Consider the following 15,018-nt stretch of genomic DNA (forward strand, 5'->3'; position numbering starts at 1 on the left):
GTCTCTTGCCTCTTCGGCAGCTCCAGACTTCTCCCGGACTCCCTTCGGGCTAGCTGTGGCGCACTAGCCCCTTCAGGCTGTGTTCACGCAGCCAACCCCAGTCCTCTCCCGGCTTCCGACCGAAGCCCGATGCTCAGCTCCCAGCCCCCGCCCGTCCCGGCGGGTGAGCAGACAAGCCTCTCGGGCTGGTGAGTGCCGGTCGGCACCGATCCTCTGCGGGAATCTCTGTGCTTTGCCCTTCGCACCCTGTTACTGCGCTCTCTCTGCCGCGGCTCTGAAGCTCCCCTCGTCTGCCACCCGCAGTCTCCGTCCGCGAAGGGGCTGCTAGTGTGTGGAAACCTTTCCTCCTTCACAGCTCCCTCCCACTGGTGCGGGTCCCGTCCCTATTCTTTTGTCTCTGTTTCTTCTTTTTTCTTTTGCCCTACCCAGGTACGTGGGGAGTTTCTTGCCTTTTGGGAGTTCTGAGTCTTCTGCCAGCGTTCAGTGGGTGTTCTATAGGAGCAGTTCCACGTGTAGATGTATTTCTGATGTATCTGTGGGGAGGAAGGTGATCTCCGCGTCTTACTCTTCCGCCATCTTCTCTCCCCTTCCATGATTATTAATATGTTCACTGATATGTGCCAACATTACTACAGAGCACTTGTCTCTTTGGCAGCTCCGCGCCCGTCTCTGGAGCTCCTTTAAGTGGTGCGCTTAATCCCCTCTCCTCGCGCCCCAGGAAGCAAAGAGGGAAGAAGAGGTCTCTTGCCTCTTCGGCAGCTCCAGACTTCTCCCGGACTCCCTTCGGGCTAGCTGTGGCGCACTAGCCCCTTCAGGCTGTGTTCACGCAGCCAACCCCAGTCCTCTCCCGGCTTCCGACCGAAGCCCGATGCTCAGCTCCCAGCCCCCGCCGCCCCGGCGGGTGAGCAGACAAGCCTCTCGGGCTGGTGAGTGCCGGTCGGCACCGATCCTCTGCGGGAATCTCTGTGCTTTGCCCTTCGCACCCTGTTACTGCGCTCTCTCTGCCGCGGCTCTGAAGCTCCCCTCGTCTGCCACCCGCAGTCTCCGTCCGCGAAGGGGCTGCTAGTGTGTGGAAACCTTTCCTCCTTCACAGCTCCCTCCCACTGGTGCGGGTCCCGTCCCTATTCTTTTGTCTCTGTTTCTTCTTTTTTCTTTTGCCCTACCCAGGTACGTGGGGAGTTTCTTGCCTTTTGGGAGTTCTGAGTCTTCTGCCAGCGTTCAGTGGGTGTTCTATAGGAGCAGTTCCACGTGTAGATGTATTTCTGATGTATCTGTGGGGAGGAAGGTGATCTCCGCGTCTTACTCTTCCGCCATCTTCTCTCCTCTCCCCTCTATATAGTCTTAATTTGTGAAAATTGCTTGTATTTTCTAGAAACTTTGCCTAATGATTATTTTTTTGTACTACTGTATGCTTTTTCAGTCATCTGCATATAATTTTTGTACTGTGTTTAATTAATTGCCAGTGAAATGCTCCTTAGATAATCTGAATCAACATCACCTTAGTCCTTGTTATGGTACTAGGATCCTTTTAAATAGCATTTTGAAATTTTCTTCACTGTTAGGGAGGACTCTGAAGTTAAGGGTTAAGAGAATACAAACTTATCATAAGTTTCCTTTGAATGAACTAATGCTTATTCAGTGCCCCATATGCTTTTCTTTTTGTGATGTTCATGTGTTCTGTCATGTTATACAGTGGTTGTTTTCACAAGAAAGATCAAAAGAAGAGAAGTAATCTCCTTTATGTTACTTTTTAAAATCACAACTAACCAGGCTTCTTTAAAATGTTCATAATTATATCCACATTATAACATTAAGGCAAAGCACATTCATTTCATTACCTTCTCATGGAATCAGTGTTTCTGAAAGTGGGGTGCATCAGAATCACTTGGGATGTTTATTAAACTTCATATTCCTGGGCCCCACTCTTTGGGGTATGGGAAGAGGTAAGGGAATCTGTATTTTAACATACTTGCCAGGGAATTCTATACCTTAAAGTTGGAGAAGCACTGCTTTAGTCAAATGTTGCCTCAAACCTCTCCACAGCTGTGCTGCAGTGTCATGCATCAAAACTTGATAGATATTATCACTGGACATCTTGCCTCAATTGTTAGTTCATAGGACCAATTTTGTTTTTAGGAAATTAAAGAATAAGTTGGGGCTTCCCTGGTGGCGCAGTGGTTGCGAGTCCGCCTGCCGATGTAGGGGACACGGGTTCGTGCCCCGGTCCGGGAAGATCCCACCCACATGCCGCGGAGCGGCTGGGCCCGTGAGCCATGGCCGCTGAGCCTGCGCGTCCGGAGCCTGTGCTCCGCAAAGGGAGAGGCCACAACAGTGAGAGGCCCGCGTACCGCAAAAAAAAAAAAAAAAAAAAAAAAAAAAGAATAAGTTGAGCTTTTTTTTTCTGTAAGAAAACTTACTTAAAAATTACCTAGCTCCCTAGAACAAAAACTAGAGATTCTTTGTCAAATTTCTTTTTCTAATTTGGCCTTACTGCCTTTTATCTAACAGTAATCTCTTCATTGTATCGATAAATGTTTGGGTTTATGTGCCCCTTTGTTCAGATGAATTGACTATAGGCCCCCATTCATGAGAGGTCCATATGTCTTTAAGTTTTAGAAAGTTAAAAAGTGAAGACCATAAATGGTAAATTTTGCCCCTTTCCATTGTTCCTAAAGATAGTATGACTTATACAACTTAAGTCATTTATGATTTCATCTTCTGCCCATGTGGGTGCCTTTGTGGCATGTTGCAAGTAGTTCTTGTTGCTTTCTTGGAGAAATCATGACTTACAGCTTCTTGTTCTCTGCTTCTTGGTGGTATTGAGCGACCTTGCACAGATTATGGGGCTGAAGACAGTGTGGGTCATTGGTGTGGGAACCCATGGTTATTGTGTGTGGTGCAGATGGCAGTGACCACATTCCCTTGAGTAAAAAATAAGGAATGTAGTCTATCTAACAAGTAAGTGACATGAGTAAATAGACTGAAATTAGTCCTGAGAGAAAAAATGGTACTGTATGGAGCCTAAATTCTCTAAGGACAACTGTAACTCAGGCTGGAGAGACATTTCTAGCATCTTTCAATTTGAGAGTGGTGAGAAAACTCCTCTTTATTATGGTCAGTGGTGAGTCATTTGTAGGTAGCCACTTGCATGTAACTGTTGTTTTAAGTTGGTCTTCAGTCCCTTAGGTTGAGCCAGAGTTTGTTTTTGACTTATAGGCAATGATAGACAAATTTGCATTTGAAATGAAAGTGATCGAAGCATAATTTATCAAATGGTATTACTAATTCAAAAAAGCCTAGGTCACATTTCTGATAGGGACACTATTAAGAGCTGAAATTGGCTTTGGCAAACATATCTCTGAGTATTTTGTTTGCACAAAGTAGAGAATGAACTGGCCATTCCAAGGAGCCATGTATTAATCATGACTGGCATCTAAAAGAAGGGGTTCCTGTGCATCACTCCACAGTTATTGTAAGCAGTAAATGAAATACAACATATTTCCTGGGGAAAGAAAATATTTAGGGACAAGGTAAAGAGGAGCTCTTTTTCCTGCCCTGCCCATTTATTTTATCCTTTTCAGTTTATTTTAGTGCAAATGTAATGAGCATCTGCTCCGTGTTAGGCATTTTGATAACAATGGGTTTGTGGAAAAGATTAAGATTTGGCTCATAGTAATTTAAAGCAGCTTTATTGAGATATGATACACATACCATACAATTTGCTCATTTAATGTGTACAATTCAATGGTTTTTAGTATATTCACAGACTTTACAATACTCAAGTTAGTTCAAGACATATTTTTTACTAAGCAATTCCTTAGGTCCAGAGGGGGAAAAACCTCTTTGGCTCCATTCCTAGATCTGTTCCTTCCAATAAAATAATAATACCTACCATTTACTAAGCACTGCCTGCTTTGGGCTCAGCACTGTGCCTAGTTGCTTTACAAATGTTAGCTCATTATATGCTACCAATAACTGTGAAAATAAGTTTTATTCCTACCTTGTATGCAATGACAATAATACCTAAATATCTAGCATTTACTGAGTACAATTATCTCATTTAATGTATGTGGAAATGTATTTCTCTAGATTCCATTTTCTTTTCATTCCCTTTCCTACCAGTGATTAACTCTGTAACTTTTTTTTTTTAACTCTGTAACTTTTACCTCATGCTCTCCCTCTAGTTCTTGATGCTTACTGGACTTTTTTTTGTGAAGAAGGAGAGAGGTATAGGAGTGATGAAGATTTTTAAGCTTCTGATGAGAACAAAGCCTAGATGCTTTATTTATTTCATACAGTTTTTTATTGGGAGAGAGAATACCCATACACAGACAGATAAGGTGAATGCAAGACTACTGGTGGACTGTGGCCAATAATGTTTGCTTAAAACTCTCAGTTCCAATTTAAAGAGCTATAAAAGCATTTTCTTTTTATAAACTTTTAGGTGTTTATTATTTTCAATCTAAGATTTGCTTTTTCTTCTTGAAGATGGACCTAACTCTCCTACCAGTTAGCCAACTTCTCTGTAATGTGAAATAATTCTTGTGTAAGTGTTTCTGTAACAAACTTGACTTCTTGTTAAAAAAAAGAAAAAACCAAATCATTTTTAAATGCCACATGAAAGATGTGTGTGACTATGTGCTAAAGTATCAGGGGTAAGTGTAAGAAATAGAAAGAGGTTTCTGTAACTTTGACAATGTGTAGCTAGAAAAAAACCAAACGATTTTCCTCAAACCCCAGCACACAAAAATATTCAGGTTGGCTAACTTTCTGACGCTGACTTAGATATTTTATATATTTTCTGGTGAATAATTAACATGACTATTGAAGCTAATTTCTCTACTGTTTCTAAATTTAGGGATAATGGGGTTCTTTTTTGATGTACATATATTTTAGGCTGTGGGAAGAGGGTTGCTAATATAAGTGCCAATTAAAAGAAAAACTTTACCATTCTTATAATTAATAATTGAATCTGAACTATTTTAAATGAAGGGTGTAAATGAGTAAGAAATTGAAGTGTTCCTTTTAAAATTAAGTTTTTGTACCACTTTGGCTGCTTTTTAGTTAAAAAAAAAAAAGGTCGAATCTGCAATTTCAGGTTAGTTCCTTTGATAATTACCTCTATGTTTAGTATTTTTTTTAAGCAGAGATAGTTAATATATTTTATTTGTCCATCTCAGCCTCATATACTGTCATTCTGAGTTTGGGATTTTTCTCCAATGATATGCAAAGAAACATGTTCTAATGGTTTTATTTTATTTTGTTTTTCTAGGAGTCAGAGAATAATAAGTTATGTTCCCTATATTCCTTCCGAAATACCTCTACCTCACCACATAAGCCTGACGAAGGGAGTCGGGACCGCGAGATAATGACCAGTGTTACTTTTGGAACCCCAGAACGCCGCAAAGGGAGCCTTGCCGATGTGGTGGACACACTGAAACAGAAGAAGCTTGAGGAAATGACTCGGACTGAACAAGAGGGTATGTGTGGACTTAACTGTTGGGCTTTATTCTTTTAAAGATTCCAGGCTTAAAAAAAAATGAGTGGGATTTTAAGGGCCAGAGAAGTGCATAATTGGCACTAGCAAGGAAAAAGTTATTCAGAGGTTACCATGGTGATGGCAGATTGTGATCCATTAGAAATGTTAAGCAGATAGCTCCATTTTTCTACAACTTTGTGCATTTTACTTGGCTCTTATAATAACAAATCAAGGTTTTAAACTGACTATAAGCCTTGCTCTGGAAAAGGGAGTACCGGTATCTTCCTAGCCGCAACTTTATTTTTCATTTTTTCTCCCTTATTTCCTCTTGATGGATAGTGTTTTATTATGAAAATATAAACTGTTTAAAAACAAAAAGACCCCTAATTTATTTCTCCTTATTTTTATAAATATTATAAATTTATAAATATTATTATTTTACCTCCAAATGTTGCAGAATTGAGAGCTGAGGGTTTCTAATACTATTAAAGCTAAATGTTCAAGGGAGTTCTTTGACACATGGCATCTACTGAAACATCCACCTTCTCTACTCTCTCTACAAGAGTCCACTTAGGTTAACCTAGGTCCTAAAAAGTAGATGAAAGAAGACTCTCTAATAATATGTTTAAATTAAATAAATCAACTCTGAGTGATTGCTATACTATGTATATTCTTTCATTTTTTTATGTACAAATTTTAGACTTTAAAATGTAGGATAATTAATGGCTCTGGATTACTACTTACATTGTAAGTTAAATTTAAACCTCTGTTGTACTATAGGGAAATGGGGATTTGATATAAGGGAATTTTTCATGTAAGTTAATTTTATTCCTTTAAGGGCTCAGAAGTTTAAAAATTTCAAATTAATTTTTGTGATGTGTCCACCACATCAGCAATCTTTGTGGAAGCTTCTAAAATGTATTACATGCTTCCCTATCTTACTAACCAGATTATATGGCACAAAATGTAAATTTTTTTGTTGACTCAGGGTCATGATGCAGTAGAATATGAACTCCAGTACCTATCTAACAAACAATCATGTGACCCTGGGTAAGTTCTTCAGTCTCCCTGAACCACAAAGTTTAAAGTTTGGTATGGTAGTAACCTGACTTCTTAACTCAAACATTTTGAGAATTAACTATAATAATTAATATGTGTCTTATGAACTGTAAATTACATACATTTGAGGTATTGTGATGATAATTATTATAAATGTCAATTACTTTACCATGCTATAATGTAATGATGCCCCCAGAGATCTTTGAGATAATTAGGACAGTTGGCTTTATGGTTATTTCTCTGCAATTATGAAACTTTAGAGTTCCTGTGTCTGCTTGGTTAAGATTTCTTTTTTGGCGTGTGTGTGTGTGTGTGTGTGTGTGTGTGTGTGTGTGTGTGTATGTGTGTTTTGGTTTCTCTTCCTTTAATATCAGGTTTCAGACTGTTACTTCTTACCTAGTTGTGAATATTTTCTAATTTGCTTCTTATATTCATCTGTCAATTATGAAATTAGATGATCATAACATTCTGGACTATATTTAAAATATGAACAAACATTTCTGGGTGAGTTGCTAAGAGATTCTGGGCAATATACATGCTCTTCAGTGCATGGACTTCATGCTGACTCTTCTGGCTGCTCAGAGACTTTATATTTCTCATTCATGGCTATTCTAGAATAACTGAGGCTGCCAGATCAATAAACTCTGAATAAATGAGATTGCTAGATTACATTTAATTGTGATTCACCAAAAAGATTGGTTTAGCTCTATAAGAAAGTGGTTTCAACATACTTTAGAGGGCTCTGTTGTGTAAAAATAAAATTGATTTGCAATGATTTTTTAGGGGGAGTGGTCTAGACAGCTAGGGAATTTAAAATCATCCTTCTCTTGCAAGTAATGATTAGTGTTTTATTCTTCTTCATTATTGTGTGTTATAGATTTGATACAAGAGAAGCATTTGTGGGGCTTCCCTGGTGGCGCAGTGGTTGCGCGTCCGCCTGCCGATGCAGGGGAACCGCGTTCGCGCCCCGGTCTGGGAGGATCCCACATACCGCGGAGCGGCTGGGCCCGTGAGTCATGGCCACTGAGCCTGCGCGTCCGGGGCCTGTGCTCCACAACAGAGGGAGGCCCGCGTACAGCAAAAAAAAAAAAAAAAAAAAAAAAAGAGAGAAGCATTTGTAAGAAGAGACCTCTCATTTAGGGGGCCCCGCGTACAGAAAAAAAAAAAAAAAAAAAAAAAAAGAGAGAAGCATTTGTAAGAAGAGACCTCTCATTTAGGAGTCCTTTGTCATTATATTCCTACTATTGAAGAATGTTTTTTATGTACTGTACAGAACTTTGTTTTCTACAGTACATATATTTTTAGGCATCAGAAGTTCAGGCATTTTTAGTGCATATCAATGTATATAATACATTGAGTACAAATAGAAATGATAAAAAGTGTGCTTATCAAACAGATTCCAAAAATCTGGGAGGAATGCTGAATATAATGTATGAAAGAAACAAAAAGTCAAAAGTTTTTGACAAACTGAAAATATAAACTTAAAACTAACCCATCAAGATAAAATTTAATAGGTCTTATTGTCAAGTCCAGAGGCTGTGACCGAAATTCCTATCTGCACAAGTAATTACTGAAGGAAATTTAAATAGCAGACACATGATTGAAAAAAAAAACCAACATATGAGTTTTAGGTGACAGAGAGTGCAATGGGGTCAGTGCAGTGAACATTGCCAAAAAATTGCCAGTGCTATCCCAGTCAGCGTTACTACAATTACAGTATGTAAGATTCAAGAGGTGTCAGTCCCACTGAACTTCCTGCTCAAAAGAATGCACCTGAAGTATTGTGTTGAGAATTACTACACTTTAAGAGGAACTCAGAAGCGTTGGGATATTCTCAGAGGAGAACAAATGACATGCTAACAGACACAGAATTATATAATAAGAGGAATAATTAAAGGAACTAGTAATATTATCATTATATTATCATATAATATTATAGATCATATTGAAATTATAACAAGACAAGCCGTCTAACAGTGTAGCTGTCCATGTATGGAAAGACTTTCTTTGAAAGATAATAAATTATCTTTGGAGGTATGCAGCAATCTTAATTGCCATTTTAAAAGGTTATTTTAGATGAGGGGTAATTGGTCTTTTTCTGCCAAGACTATGAATTTTTTTTTTTTTTTTTTTTTTTTTGTGGTACGCGGTCCTCTCACTGTTGGGGCCTCTCCCGTTGCGGAGCACAGGCTCCAGACGCACAGGCTCAGTAACCATGTCTCATGGGCCCAGCCGCTCCGCAGCATGTAGGATCTTCTCGGACCGGGGCATGAACCCGCGTCCCCTGCATCAGCAGGCGGACTCTCAACCACTGCGCCACCAGGGAAGCCCAAGACTATGAATTTTTATGAACAGTATGCTTATACAGTATTCTATAGTTCATGGTATATTTTTTATAGCCCTAATCAAGAACTACATAGTATCATGATTATTTTTCTACAAGTTTTCTTCTTATTTTACAAGGTGCTATATTAGAACTGAGGGATTCTTACTTTCTTACTTTCTTTTTTTGGCTGTGGATCCCTTTGGTGGCTTGGCAATGCCTACAGGTCCATTCTTATTTTAAATGCATAAAGTAAAATCCATGGAATTATGAGAAAATGAATTATATTAAAATGTTAAATAATTTAAAAATTTTGTGATATGGTATGAAGTACTACTTTACTAATGCATTAAACGCAAGATCTAATGGAGGGACTAAAAATACAATTTTGAAGTAGTGATAAGTATAAAAGATATTTTGAGATATCTTCAACAAGTACAATGTGATATAAAAATATATTGTTATTTTGTTGGTTACAGTGTCACAGATACTATGAATTTATGGTTTGTGGCCTGCATCAATAATTTAAAGAAATGCAAATTTTCAGTTAAAAAAATTGGTGAAAATGAATTTTTTCCATCCAAGTTCACAGACTTCCTGAATTCTATGGATAGACTCCTGGGGTCTGTGGACCCTAGGTTAAGAACCGCTATGCTACATGATATTGCACACCTATCATGAATAAAACAATAGTCTCTAAATTTAAAGAGTTCATATTCTAGTAAAAGGTGTAAAACATATACAAAATGAACTCTAATTCATATTTAATATGTGATAGGTTCCATGAGAGCTACATAGATAAAATGTTATAGGAGTTTACAAGATAGATTGTGCCTGCCTAGGAAACCATGGAGAGGTTCTATAGGAAAATGAGTCTTAACTGGTCTTGGAGAATGAAAGGATATATATGTAAGTAGAAATGGAGGGGAGGGACATTTCTGTCAAAAGGAACAGGCAGAAAGCTTTAAAACAGCCTTCACGTTCTACTTTAAAGTATGTGAAGATGCATATAGGGTATAAGGCTGAAAAGGTAGGTTCTGTTCATCACAGTGGCCCTTAAATTCTTGGCTAAGAAGCTCAAACTTTATATTGAAAGTTATGGAGGAACCACTGACTGTTTTTTAGCACAGTAAATTGATGGATTAGAGCTTTCCTCCAGGAAAGTTAATCTGGCAGCACTTTATTGGATGTATGGGAGCACAGAGAGACATTAAGGAAATTGTTTCAGGCTAGAGATAATGAGGACCTGAACTAAAGCAGCAGAAACAAGAAAGGAAGAAGGGGTGCATATGGAAAAGATATTTGGAGATAGAATTGTTAGGACCTGACATTTAAAGTGAGGAGATCAGTCCTCTCACTGTTGTGGCCTCTCCCGTTGCGGAGCACAGGCTCCAGACGCACAGGCTCAGTAACCATGTCTCATGGGCCCAGCCGCTCCGCAGCATGTAGGATCTTCTCGGACCGGGGCATGAACCCGCGTCCCCTGCATCAGCAGGCGGACTCTCAACCACTGCGCCACCAGGGAAGCCCAAGACTATGAATTTTTATGAACAGTATGCTTATACAGTATTCTATAGTTCATGGTATATTTTTTATAGCCCTAATCAAGAACTACATAGTATCATGATTATTTTTCTACAAGTTTTCTTCTTATTTTACAAGGTGCTATATTAGAACTGAGGGATTCTTACTTTCTTACTTTCTTTTTTTGGCTGTGGATCCCTTTGGTGGCTTGGCAATGCCTACAGGTCCATTCTTATTTTAAATGCATAAAGTAAAATCCATGGAATTATGAGAAAATGAATTATATTAAAATGTTAAATAATTTAAAAATTTTGTGATATGGTATGAAGTACTACTTTACTAATGCATTAAACGCAAGATCTAATGGAGGGACTAAAAATACAATTTTGAAGTAGTGATAAGTATAAAAGATATTTTGAGATATCTTCAACAAGTACAATGTGATATAAAAATATATTGTTATTTTGTTGGTTACAGTGTCACAGATACTATGAATTTATGGTTTGTGGCCTGCATCAATAATTTAAAGAAATGCAAATTTTCAGTTAAAAAAATTGGTGAAAATGAATTTTTTCCATCCAAGTTCACAGACTTCCTGAATTCTATGGATAGACTCCTGGGGTCTGTGGACCCTAGGTTAAGAACCGCTATGCTACATGATATTGCACACCTATCATGAATAAAACAATAGTCTCTAAATTTAAAGAGTTCATATTCTAGTAAAAGGTGTAAAACATATACAAAATGAACTCTAATTCATATTTAATATGTGATAGGTTCCATGAGAGCTACATAGATAAAATGTTATAGGAGTTTACAAGATAGATTGTGCCTGCCTAGGAAACCATGGAGAGGTTCTATAGGAAAATGAGTCTTAACTGGTCTTGGAGAATGAAAGGATATATATGTAAGTAGAAATGGAGGGGAGGGACATTTCTGTCAAAAGGAACAGGCAGAAAGCTTTAAAACAGCCTTCACGTTCTACTTTAAAGTATGTGAAGATGCATATAGGGTATAAGGCTGAAAAGGTAGGTTCTGTTCATCACAGTGGCCCTTAAATTCTTGGCTAAGAAGCTCAAACTTTATATTGAAAGTTATGGAGGAACCACTGACTGTTTTTTAGCACAGTAAATTGATGGATTAGAGCTTTCCTCCAGGAAAGTTAATCTGGCAGCACTTTATTGGATGTATGGGAGCACAGAGAGACATTAAGGAAATTGTTTCAGGCTAGAGATAATGAGGACCTGAACTAAAGCAGCAGAAACAAGAAAGGAAGAAGGGGTGCATATGGAAAAGATATTTGGAGATAGAATTGTTAGGACCTGACATTTAAAGTGAGGAGATCAATAGAGAGGAGTGGTTTAAAGGTAGCTCAGAGTGAATAGGAGGGTGGGATGGTATAACAGTTAATGAGAAAAGTAGACAACATGTTTTGGAGATGGGAGTAATGAGGATTTCTATTTTTTATTTTGAGTTTGATGCCTAATTTTAATCATTTGCTTGGAGCAATAGAACAGAACAGTGTGATGGGAGAATAGAAATAATTATAGAAAAGGTCATTAATAAGCTTCTGATAGATTTCTGATTCTATAATATTATAATTATATTCTAGGTCTAAGGAGGTATAATAGCTCCACCAATATTTGCCTGGCTTTGACTTTTTAAAGCCCCATCTCCTCATCTGGGACGTCCTTTATCCTATGGGATGTATAAAAACTTTCAAATGCATTACTCACCTCTCCCTCACTTCTGCTTCCTGGTTTGAAGACCATACTTCATAAGTGACAAGCTTGTGTGATTGACATAATAAATGACCTTTCCTGAGTCATTCTTGTCCTAGAGGATGTTTTGACTCTATCAGACTAAATACCTTCCCCCTCATTTCTCCTCTTATACAGTAACTGATCTGTAAAAAGTTTATTTATTATGGTCTATTTTAAAACAGTATCTACTTGATAAAACAAAAACTCTCCATTCGGTAATAGGAAAGTTATTCTTTTACAGGTAGATACTTTGATTAACCAAATAATTGTCCAGTATTTTACCTGCCATTCTCTCAAGAAATGTCCTCTCCAGAGCAGTGATTTGACTGGATTGCTGAAACACTGATGAACAAAGGTGTTCTGTCTGAAGTGCCTCCACTGAAAGTAAGATTTGTGGGAAAATAGGCAAGGCTTCTGTTTTGTTCTAAATTTAACCCTGATTTTTTCTGCCATAGATAGATAGGTTGGTAGGTAGGTAGATAGATAGATAGGTGTGCAGATGCATGGAAAAATGGATAGATGGATAGAATGAATGAATATCAGAATCTACCTTTTAAAACACTGTTGATATTGGTGGGTATAGTGTGTAGAAAGAGTTTGATTAATAGATTCAGTTTTAAATGGTTCTAAGATAAAAATCCTTCAGCTGAGATTAAATGATGAATTTTAGTTATCCTTGTATCACCCATCTTGTTGCCAATGTAGCTGGGCTGTAGCATAAGCGACAGTTGTCAGAAAATGAATACTTTAAAAAGGACTTCTATATCTAAATACATATATTTAATCAGAGAGTCCTTTGGCTTCTGAAAATAAGTTGTCTAATGAGAATTTCATTTGAGCAGCTGCGACTGAGGAGGTCAACAGGCATTGCCTAGGAGAATATGGCCCAGCTGGTTAAATCTGGTTGTTGTCGTGATTTAAATGGTCAAGTGCTGCTTGTAATCCAGGACCGTCTGTTTGTAAAGGGAAGAGTGAGTGCTTCAGCATAATGTACAGCTGTTTTAATCTCTCTTTAATAATAGTGCTTCAGCCACTATCATGTCTTGTGTATCATACTACTAAGTATATGATCCTAGGCTGGGTGAACTGGTTTGGGTCAGGTTCTGGAGTCATGTGAGATTGCAGAGAAAGGGATACATTGATATAAACCTCAACTCTAACAAAATAAGATTTTCTTTCTGACTTTTTGCTCTTTTAAAAGACTTATTTTTTAGGTAATAATTATTGTGATCAAGAGGGAGTGATGAAGCTTGTAGTTAGAAATATTAGAATAAATGTGTTCTCTTCGATAGAGGCCATAAACTTAATGGAAAGTATGCAGAGTTTAGGTACAGTTTCATAGGATGTATGTTGATCAGAAATTAGAGTATTTGTCCAGTGGAATTGTGTGCTTCAAGATATGATAATGAAAGTATGTGGATTCATTTGACTGTGTATGTAGAGAAAGGGCAGGAGCATTTGAGCTTTGGATTCCTGGTGGGATAGGCTTTCCAATGGATTATGCAGCTGTTACCCAGCACAAGAATGAACACGTGTTTATGTATCTGATGGATTATTATCATTATTCACATCTCTAAACAATAATTTGGATTTCTACATATATTTTCACTGAATTATATTTAGTAAGCGTATATGTTGGTATGTGTTGCTCATCTGATAGCTTTTGCCTGTGTGGTATAGTTTAAGCAATGGGAGAACTCATTTTTGAAAGCCATATGTTTTTTGAGTAAGCTAGATCTGGGTTTGAATATAAGTTCTAATATTTAGCGAGGCAGTATAGCGTACTGATTAAGAGTGTGGGTGCTGGTGCTATGCTGCCTGAGTTTGAATCTCAGTTCAACATTTGCCAGGTGGATGACATTGGGCACCTCTCTGTGTTTTCTCAGCCAAATATTGGGCATAATTATAGAGCTATCATGAAGAGATCAAGGTTTAGTTAATGCAACTAAAACATTTAGAACATTACCAGCACATAGTAAGTGCTCAATAAATGTAGCCAACATTATTTCTTAGTCTTGGACAAATTATTTCATCCTTTTGTGCTTCAGTTCCCTTATCTGTAAAACTGGATAAATGATATCTACCTTGAAGGGCTGTGTGAGAATTTGACAGATTATATATACATAAAACACATAGCTTCTATAATTATAATTTATTATTACTATTGCTGTTATAACTACTATTACTGTTATTATTTGAAGGAACATTTTGTAAAGAGAAATATTACAGGAATCTCATCCTGCACCACAGACAGAATCATAGGAAATGTCCCATGGTGTTAGGATTTAGCATTTGGCAGCAATGATGTACTTATTTTCTGGAAGAGCAATCCAGCTTAACTCTCCTTTCAGGCTCTTTGGAAAAGCTGATACTAAAGTTTTCCCACTGGAAGCCAATCTTCCCTGCTGAGAAATATGTGGAATATGATGCTGTCAGTGAGAGAGGTTGGTAAAGCCTTAGATGAGGTTTTTAGATACTATCCAGTTAAGAGCACTGTGTTCCTGTTAAAGAAAAAAATCTATTAAAAGGCCATGCTAAAAAAAATGTAAAAGTTTAACATTCATACCATGCTAGAGCATCAAAAGAATCTTTTAAGGCAAAATTTATGGATATTAGGTTTTTGCCTCTGTTCTGATTGAAGGTTATATTGGTGAAGTATTTAGAGTATCCGAGATCCAAACCTTTCTTTATATTTCTCATTCATGGGAGAAGGTTTTGGATTTTTGCATAAAAAAACGCATTAAGTATTCATCATGAAACCCCCAGAGTTATTATTTCAAGTAAGTTGGAAATTTCAGGTCATTTAAATGATGAAGTTACCCAAGACCACTCATACTCCAGGTGAAGAAGCAATCAGGTACTCAGAGCGA

At 37.7% G+C, this 15,018-nt stretch overlaps 1 protein-coding gene across 10 annotated transcripts in view; it reads left to right on the forward strand.

Annotated features, from left to right (window-relative positions):
* LOC114487977 (transcription factor SOX-6-like) overlaps positions 1–15,018 on the forward strand; it is a 317,754-nt gene that overhangs the window by 280,466 nt on the left and 22,270 nt on the right. For 5 of the 10 annotated variants that reach the window (XM_028501031.2, XM_055091353.1, XM_055091355.1 and 2 more), the window contains one exon: positions 5,273–6,110. In XM_028501031.2, coding sequence (XP_028356832.1) covers positions 5,273–5,518 — 246 coding nt within the window. In that variant the 3' untranslated portion in view covers positions 5,519–6,110. Of the gene's footprint in view, positions 1–5,272; positions 6,115–6,467; positions 6,499–15,018 lie in introns of those variants that run through there. The other 5 variants (XR_003683555.2, XM_028501028.2, XM_028501030.2 and 2 more) reach the window with 4 other exon arrangements.

Source organism: Physeter macrocephalus, chromosome 16 (genome assembly GCF_002837175.3).
Source record: "Physeter macrocephalus isolate SW-GA chromosome 16, ASM283717v5, whole genome shotgun sequence".
NCBI lineage: Eukaryota > Metazoa > Chordata > Mammalia > Artiodactyla > Physeteridae > Physeter > Physeter macrocephalus.